Genomic DNA, 10,232 nt, shown 5'->3' with positions numbered 1-10,232 from the left:
ATATTCAGTAACACCTGTGCTCATTAGACTAACAATAAAAACTTTTAGCTCAGTTTTGACAAAATCGACCAAAAAGATTTTATTGTTAGTCTAATTAGAACAGGTGCCACTGAATATTCATGATTATGCATGAGCTTGTTACTTAGCAACACGTAATTTCCGGTTTTATGTTTTTGTTGAGGGCGTCTTTGAAAGAAATGCTAGTTTAATAGATGAAGTAGCACATATTGATGAAGCAATTATTCACTTTCGTTTAAGCTTATAAGCGTATTATATTAAAGATATTTTAGCTATTGAATTTATTACAGTAAACATAGACATTAAATAAGATGAAAAGAAATGCACAATTCCATTTGATATTTATTTTCAAGCATTGAAATCAAGTTGTGATATATAGTATACATTTTATATTTATATACTGTAGGCCTATATCATGTACATCTGGCAAAAATCAATAAATCTGATTTTAATCCTCAAAATGTTATATCTTATTATCTTAAATATATATATTCTTTAAAACAGGTTACTTTCTCTATTAATACAGGTAATAAACATAGCAGTAATAATACAATATTAATAAACATACATAAAGCCTACAAGAATTATTACATATTGCTAACATTATTTTGTAGATTATTGCAGAGAAAACATTAATTAAAAATAAAATTTACACTATATTTTAATAAATTTCATATCGAGAATTTTTGCAGGAAGCTTGATGAGTGACACAGTGTTTGGCTATCTATGAATAATAGGTTCTGTTGCCCTTTCACGATTGAGTCCGGACATTCTTCCCTGATTGTTGTGGCTTCTTTGTCTACATCACTGGAATAGAAAAATATTGAGAAAAGATTAGGAAACAGAGAAAGAATTATAACGGAGTATCATCAAAACATAATGTATAAATAAAAACAGAGGCAGAGCCAGTAGGTTTGAAATAGAGGGGGTCCACGGGGAGGGACTTTGCCAGATGAAGGGTTCCCACCACTTCAGCCACAACCATGGTATTGTATTGTAAATGTAAATGTATTACATTTAAATGTGAAATACGTTTACATTTACAATACATTTGAAACACAGATACATTTTAAAAATCAGACATGAGTTGTACATGGCTGAGCTTCTTTCTCTCACTCTCTCTATGTGGCCATATGTGCACGGATATTTATTTATTATTATTATTATTATTATTATTGTTATTGTTATTGTTATTATTATTGTTATTATTATTATTAATATTATTATTATTATTATTATTATTATGCCTATTATTATTATTATTATTATTAGGCCTATTATAATTAAGCCTATTATTATTAGGCCTATTATTATTAGGCCTATTATTATTAGGCCTATTATTATTATTATTAGGCCTATAATTATTATTAGGCCTATTAATATTATTAGGCCTATTATTATTATAATTAGGCCTATTATTATTATTATTATTATTATTATTATTATTATTATTATTATTATTATTATTATTATTATTATTATTATTATTATAACAGTCCTATATAAAATGCTCTACTGCTCTGTATATTCGAAAAGGGGAAGTGTACAACCGGCCACCGCCTAAATTATTCAAAAATTAATTAAAAAATGGAGGAAAAAATGAAAATTGCATTCATATTTAAGTCGTTTCCGGCCATCTAGAGCATGGACCATTGAGGTGACATAATCATAAATCCAAATGTGAAAGTCCCCCCTGGATCCCTCTATTTCGAATTTCTGGATCCGTCACTACCGTAGTAGCTTATTTGATATCGGCATCATGGAAGTACACATCCATGAAGATATTAATATCAATAGTGATAAAGACTGTGTCATTTGGGCCTACCCCGATCACTTTCGCTGTCCTTTAAAAATAATATAGAAAATATTTTTGTCGGGCTATAACAAATTTCGATATTCGGGATTAAAAGTTAAGTTGTGTACCAGATAATTACAGTATAGGCTCTGGTAATAAATTGCATATATTGTCAATGAAAAAAAACAGATACGAATCTACAATGTAAACAACGAACGGTAGTTTACAAGCCCCAAGCTGTAATTACTGTAAATAACGTTTTTTAGCCAGTTTCAGGCCCTTGGTGGTTTTAGCAAGCCACTTGCTTGGAATGTATGTTGTTGAATAGAATACAGCATGTTAGTGCATGCTTTTGTCGAGGAAATTGCCTCCAACGCCTTCAATGCGGCTGCCTAACAAACGTAGTCAAAATAATAACCATAGAATGATAACAGAATTCCCATTTAACTAGTGAATTAACAATGCAAAAAATTCAATACTGTACTCACATTTGTTATTAATTGTAAAGTCTCCTTCGTAGTCGATTGAGTAATTTTTATATGTAAAACACCACCTGGAGTGGTATAAAAACAATTCATTATTCTTCGTCTGGTGCGCCATTCCTTTATGACGATGAGGATGATGAGGGTGCTGATGATAACAGTAATAATAATAATAATAATAATAATAATAATGATGATAATATGGGGGGGGGAGCGGGGGAGGGGACGGGCGTGTCCCCTGCCGCTTGGACCTCCCAGCCAACTGGTCACTCACGCATTTCAAATCTCTCAGGTTGGTAACTATGATAATAATAATAATAATAATAATGAAGATGATGATGATGATGATGATGATGATGATGATGATGATGATCATGATGATGATCATGATGATGGATGGTGATGGTGATGGTGGTGGTGGTTATGATGATTGATGATGATGATGATGATGTTGATGGCGATGATGATGATGATGGCGGTAATCATGATGTCTATAATAGTTATTATGTTGATGTGATTGTAAGATAAGAATCGACTTTTAAAAAAACGACTCCGATGGAATCGGTATAGGTATTAATGGTCAAGTCAGCCCTAATTACTTGCAATCTAAATTTATCACCCTTTTAAAGCGAGGGACATTCATTTTTGTAAAGTGGCTAAAGTATGCATGTGCTATTTGCCGGCAGAGGAGCCATTTTTTCAACCATGGTGTCCGCCCCTTGAGGGGACCGGGTATTGCTGGAGTGCCAATATGAGAGCAGATCATGGGGAGACGGGGGACACGTCCCCCCCCCCATATTTTTAAGGGGGTTTTGGTCCCACTCACTTTCCGACCACAATGTAATTTCATAAGTAAAGAAGATGCATGCAAGTTGTTGAAATGAACTGCATAAAAAAGACCTAAGTTTTAACGAAAGAGCGTTGTACACTTAGATTACTGTACATATAGCAAGATACCGGTACCTCTGCCCACTAACACCTGAATTATCTGTAATACACGACTCGAGTGCGCGTGCCTTTATTATAATTTGAGAAGTATCAGAAAAAGTATATTATTATTTACCAATTGCTCTCATAAACAAGCAGTCTGCTAAACGATTTTGTTTTTGCCTAGACTGGAAAAAAATACCAGAATATCATGCAGCTGTAAACATGCACTTAAAAATATATACTGTATTGACAGGAAACTGTCACTGCAATGAGCAAATAATATGGTTATTTATACATTGTTTAATGAAAAAAAAAATACAAATGGATTTTCTTTATCAATGTATCGAATTAGTTACAAAAATAAGACTACAAAATATCAGTATTAGAACCAAGAAAACCACCAATTTCATAAAAACAATAAAATTGAAATTTTCACCAAGAGAGGGCAGCAGACAATGACGTGTTTATAATGGCGAAAATCTTAGTTTCTATGCATTTCTTCATATTAGCACAGACCCTATATTAAAAAAAAATTCAGTGCATGATTTCCTTTCCAATGATACACATAATATTATGTTTTCACCAGATGCTTCCGCCATCTTGTTTTCCAAGGAAGGCGGCCAGTTAACCTTCTCGAAAAAATCGGCACCAACGTTTTCTTGTTCAGTATAAAATTCTGAGTCGAGATGTGTATAAGAATATATACATATACATATATATATATATAAATCATCAAAGAAATGTAAATACGGTGTATATATAATTATATATAATATAATAAATTATATATATTGTTTAATATATATAGATATGTTTACATATAAATAACAGTGTTAACGGCTATCTTGATTTATATGGATCATGGATGGATTCTCCTAAAGTTTCCCCAAGCGGAATTCGAAACTGCAACCTTCTGATGTTTTATACAAACGCCGGAATTTTCTGGGCCACTGACAGAAACAAATTTATAAAAGTACAGTATATTAATCATAATTTTGGATTTTGTTGGCCATCTTAGATTTGGGGCCTTTTTTATGTGGCTTTCTAATCCATTTTGCAGGGGCGGAGCCAGGAATTCCCCGACGAGGGGTCCAGCTCCCCGACAAGGGGTCCAAGCTCCCCTCCCCCATCGGGAAAGCCTAACCCCCCACAAACCCGGTCGGGGGAAAAATTGTGTTGATTATGGTGCCACCTGTCAGAGGTACCAGCCCCCTGTCGGGAAAGATCTTGCGGTACACCACCGCAACCCATACGATTGCGATAGTAGTATACAACACCTCACACATATGGTAGCACAGCTCGCACTAAAAGTTTTTAATCCCTAAAATTTGACAGCTCAGTAAGGCATACCTAAATTGTACTTTCGGCATGAATGATGTGGTCCTGTTTTTTTCAAGTAGCCAATACTACATCTATAATTTTTTTTTTTTTTTTTGCTGTCTTTCGTCGGATATTTTCATTGTATAAACTACATATTTGCTGCCCTCTATTTCAGGTTATTTCAATACCATTCACAGTATATCATAAAACATAAAGAAAAATAAAAAAATGACAAGAAAAAGTGCTAGAAAGCTGATTTGAGAAACAAAATGGTTTTTATTTGACAATACAGGCCATCTACTTGGTATTATATATATTTATATATATATATATGTATGCGCGTATATGGATATATACACACAACACTATGCAATTAACAGCAAACACATAAGAGAGATTATCAGCCCAGAAGATTAAAACCTATTTTTTTAAATAACACTATTTAAAAGTGTTTATATTTTTTTTTACAATGTAATCTATCATTGAGTAACTGAAATTTGTGTGGAGGAACCTTGCAAATGTGTTTAACTACATAATAATTAATTCATATCTATAACAATCTTTAAATTTTATCGATATAAAATTTTAATTTTGTTGCTAATCCCATGGAATATAATTCTTAAAAGTGTGACAGCAGAATTTCTAAACGTGTTAGATTAAATTTAAACCAAATCTGACCGTAATAAAAAATAATTACACCTATATTAGCAGTATCAATCTATACTGAAATAAACAACAAAAATTATAGTTAAATACACACAATTATATATATATATATACTAATATTAAGATATGTATTTTGAAGTATGCAACTTATTAACAAAACTTCAAGAAAATGGATACAGCAGCCAATCAGATCACTTCATTATATGCAAGTTCACACCACCTTATTCTCAAGGAATTTCTAATGGTGTGATGGCAAATGTGATTAGCTGGTATGTAAAAATTAGGAATGAAATACTGTACTTAACATTTCAAACAAACAATTTTTCTTATTTGTTTCCAACATTTTTCAAGTCAATTTCAAATGCAATTTTGCTTAATGATCAACATAAATTTTGAAATGCATTATGATGAGCTATAAAATGATAGAGCAAGGCACCTCCTCACATTTCAAACATCATTTTTACATCTACTTTACACACAATTACAGAGCATGTCAACGCAAAATGTACTGGGGGATAGATTGCATGATCCAGTGTCAACACTAGATCATTTGACCAAATGCCCAGCAATACAAACTGGAGTCAGATCACTTTGGGCTGGACACACACATACCAGGGCTTGTTCACTTCAGCCTGAAACACATAAAACATACTAAGGCAGATCACTTTAGCCTTAAGCACATAAAACATACTGGGGCTAGGTCACTTTAGCCATGAGAACATACAATATACTTAGGCCTGGACCACTTTAGCGGAGGACGTGCAAAACATTCTGGGGTTAGGTTACTCTAGGCAGGGACACATTCAATATACCAAGGCTAGATCACTTTTAGCCAGACATACAAACATACCGACCGAAGGCTATATCACTTCAGCCGAGGAGACATAAAACATACTGACCTGGGCTAGGTCACTATAGCTGGGGGTTGGCTGGAGCACTAAGTGATAAGTTGCAGTGCATTTTGTATCAGTATCAGAATGCACACCCCATATCCACATTGCACATGCTAAATTTTGTGTGTAGGTTACTCAAATTAATACTTTAGATGAGTATATTTTTGTTGTTAGTCGTTTAAGGTAGACGTAGTTATTAGTAGAAGTAAAGCCATGGGAGGGTAATCTACGGTGGGGATTAGAATTGTTAACAGCCATCTGGCTAACATCCATCTTCCCACTGTGATATAAATACACCAGTTTTTATAGATGTGATCATGCCAACATGGCCTCTATGTGATTGAGTGCTGGGTAACAGTTTGCAAGATTCTGCTAACCCCCAACCCGTGGGTATGGATTATGCAATGTGTCCCCAATTTACCAAGAGCAAGTAATGGTGTTAATTTCAATTGACAATATGCACAATGCATTACACATCTAACCCACTCAATGAACAGTTACAGTACAAAAAGTTGCATACAATGTGCCCTAAATATTATTGGATTAACATGTAGCAATACAGTATTGATAAATTGTGAAATGCAATGGTTTCAAATATCGTTCTTATATTATTAATGATTAACCATTTATTTATTCAATTTGTTGGCAGGCAAATTTGATCCTCATCACTCAATGAATAATTAACTTCCAATTATTGACATACTGTTTTCAATCATTGTAATTTTCTGTGAATTTCTACCGGTAATGCTTTATTTTTAAGAAATATACTTACTGTGGTGGATCCAGAAATTTGAAATAGAGGAAACTCAGGAGGGGGGACTTTCACAGATGAAGGGTTTACCACCTCAGCCCCACAACATGGTTGGAACTATGATTATGGTACCTCTAGATGGCCAGAAATGAAATCCTAAAATATGAATATAATTTTCTTATTTCTCCATTTCTTTCTTTTTTTAGGATTTTAAAAAATTTACGGGGCCCGGGCCGGCTGGGCCACCCTTTGAATCCACCACTGACTTATGACACCAAGTGACAGAGCAGTAATAGGTTAATTGTGAGTCAACAATATGACTTAAATGCCCCTTAACTGGGCAGGTTTGAGTATTTATAATTCTGTTTATATCTACCTACAGTGCCTCAAACTGTGATTACTACATGTGTGTATGTCTTGTTAATTGCTATTACAGTCTTAAGTGCTATACAGGACAATATTTTGGTATATACTATGAACTATTTTATTAGGCCTACTGCACATCATCTTCCCTGAAATTCACAAGGTTATGTGCGGCTGTTTATTATACATGCTTAAAAAAAAAATATTTAATGTTTAGTAAGCCGGTCTTAAGGTATATGAAAACAGTGCCAGTCTAATGGCTGTATGGTTTGAGCTTGGATGTCGCAGCAAAAAAGTTCTGCTCTACCATGTTACATATAAGGGAAGCAGAGTTAGTTTATCTTATTTATTAAATAACACAGAGGCTTATAGTACTAGTAGAGAACAACAATTCACAGGAGAAATTGTTATGTACATAGCATGGGACTTCATCTTACATACCACTTTGACTCAAAAATTGATATCTGATCAGAATATGTGTTGCTATACTCTCAGTCTTAAATGCTACATAGTTTTGTTTGCTGAACTATCCGTATGTTGAATACGACTTAAATAGCGCCCCCTACAATATGGCATGCTGCAACTGCAAATATTATATTAAAGGATGTAAAACATCTTAACAGCCCCATACAAAAATAATAATGATCACAATACACAAATAGCAGAAATAAGAACAATACAACTACGCAGTCAGTTCAATTTAGTATTGTCCATTATTCAATTATAATACATGGCAATTCTTCGCACAATTTCAGGTTGTTTTTCGGTTATTTTTCCATTAATCAAATTTTCATTTCATGTCTAATTTATTGTTCACAAAAATAGTTAATTATTAATTACTATCTACGTTGACTGCAAAGCATGACATGAAATAGTGTAACGCTTCAATTGTTTTCATTTTTAAATAATTTACAAATGTGGACAATGCCTTTAATTTTACCAAACAGCTCCACAATGAGATACAACATCCCTTTCTTCCAGGTTACATGATATACCTGAGGCTGACACCTTGCCTCAAGATGGCTACCTGTAGTGGCAGGTGTACCATCAAGGGAGAACATTGTCTTTGAAATACTGTATGGCACCGGTTGAGTCCACCTGACTCGAAAACTGGTACCACCAGCATCCAATCCTCCTTATCACCTCTTTAATAATGCTCAAGCATTTATTTTTACTTCTATGTCTCTCCCATAGCTTTATCACGAACATTATCCATAGTGATGTAGACTTGACGTTATCAATAATTGCATCTTATTTCTATCTTAACCTAAAAGAGAAATGTTCCCGCCCCCTGCTTCTTAATTCTTCCAGCCCTCCCGTAAGCACAACCTCTTCTATATCTAGCTCGTTTCCAACAGACTTCATCCCAAGAAACAAGGCTTAACAACTACTTAGATAGCCTAGCAGTAGAGGCCAAATGGTGAGAGGGCTTGCATGGGGGAACATTATTACCCTAGCACTGACTTAATCCTGAACTATCTTCATCGATGCTTAAAGCAATAGCCTACTTTAAACTTTTTTTTTACGGTTAAGCTTAATAGAAGTTAAGGTATATTTTTCTTTTGTTGACAGTACCGCTTACACCTTTACAATAGCGAGTTGAACAGATAAATATGCTGGATGAGCCATGGTCGTCGCAGCACTAAAGTTAGGGCGCTATGATCAGCGACATTCCCAGACTTTTAGAGTCAAGTCAACACTACCAGAGATGACATAGGGTGCAGTTTTATGGAAATCTATAAAGCAATAGAGACAAAATTACCTTATTATTATTATCTATATGCATTTTAATTTTTACTAGAAATCATATGAAAAATTTTAAAGAAAATAACAATGCCAATAGATAAACAAAGGAACCAATAAATGGCATAATTTGTAGTCTCTATTAAATCCTACACAAAATAAAAATAAGTTTAAAAAAAATCAATTTGTTACTTGTGGCTAGTAAGGCACACACAGTAATATAAATTTGTCATGTTCAGTGACCACTAAGTGTCTAAGAGTGTTCCTTGTATAAGAGGCCATAGAGTAATCTCTTATGAAAAACACAATGGATAACTACTAAACAGTGTTTGTATTGTTGATATGTTGTGACTGCCAGCAACAAAAATGATTATGTTGTGAAGTGCGATTTGCATGAAACTTGCTTAAGTGGATAAGCAAGCAGAGTATTTTAATGACTAATTTATTTCAAGGTCAGCATATATTTGACTTGGATATAAAGACATTTATGTGAGGATAGAGGATGATGATGATGAAGGTGATGACAACAATGATGATCGTGATTGGTTGGAGATGATGATATTGACAACAATGATGATAAATATTATGATTATGATAAGTGTTTGTTGCTATTATGACAACATACCTAGGGATGTGGTGAAGTGATCGTGAGCCTCCAGAGTCTTACTGCAGCGCTTATTCTTGTAATCCCAGACTTTGAGAGTCTTGTCATCAGCCGCACTCATGATGTACTTTCCACCAGGATGAAACAGTATTCCACGCACCCAGTTATCATGACCCACCTAAAAACAATCATGGTTTGTTATTGCAAATTCACATTTAGGCTCATGTAGTATGCACAATTATTTTCTACATAAGAGATTTAGACAAGATATTATTTTATTCTTCTTTTCATTCTCCAATACATAATCGAGAGCAGCGATTATTCGAGCAATGTAACAATCTCATGTATTAAAATTACTAATTATAATTATTTATAGATAATATATTCACTTTTCTATTAAACAATCATGCTTTTTCTCTCTACATTAATTAGTCAAGAATACAAAAAAAAAACACAATTAACAATATTGCTATTGTTTATCATCCTTTTTAATTCAATCAAAACATACCAATAAAATAAAATTTAAATTTTTTTGCAATAAAATTAAATTGATTGAAATTGATTGATTAATTGATCAAAACACTAGGTCGATCTCCTTCAAATTGAGTACAAAATCTCACCAAAGTCATGATACATATTCCAGCACTAACATCCCACATCTTAATAG

At 33.5% G+C, this 10,232-nt stretch overlaps 1 protein-coding gene across 1 annotated transcript in view; it reads right to left on the bottom strand.

Annotated features, from left to right (window-relative positions):
• Positions 1-7,313: 7,313 nt before the first annotated feature.
• LOC117118547 (lissencephaly-1 homolog) overlaps positions 7,314-10,232 on the bottom strand; it is a gene marked incomplete at its 5' end in the record, with an annotated part of 18,021 nt that continues 15,102 nt past the window's right edge. Inside the window, 3 exon segments of the mRNA XM_033263168.1 lie at positions 7,314-8,954; positions 9,587-9,743; positions 10,186-10,232. Coding sequence (XP_033119059.1) covers positions 8,881-8,954; positions 9,587-9,743; positions 10,186-10,232 — 278 coding nt within the window.

This window comes from Anneissia japonica, unplaced genomic scaffold, assembly GCF_011630105.1.
Source record: "Anneissia japonica isolate Jap-2015-1 unplaced genomic scaffold, ASM1163010v1 scaffold288235_len41945_cov195, whole genome shotgun sequence".
NCBI lineage: Eukaryota > Metazoa > Echinodermata > Crinoidea > Comatulida > Comatulidae > Anneissia > Anneissia japonica.
Note: the sequence above shows the minus strand (reverse complement) of the source record. Positions and strands in the feature narration are given on the sequence as shown.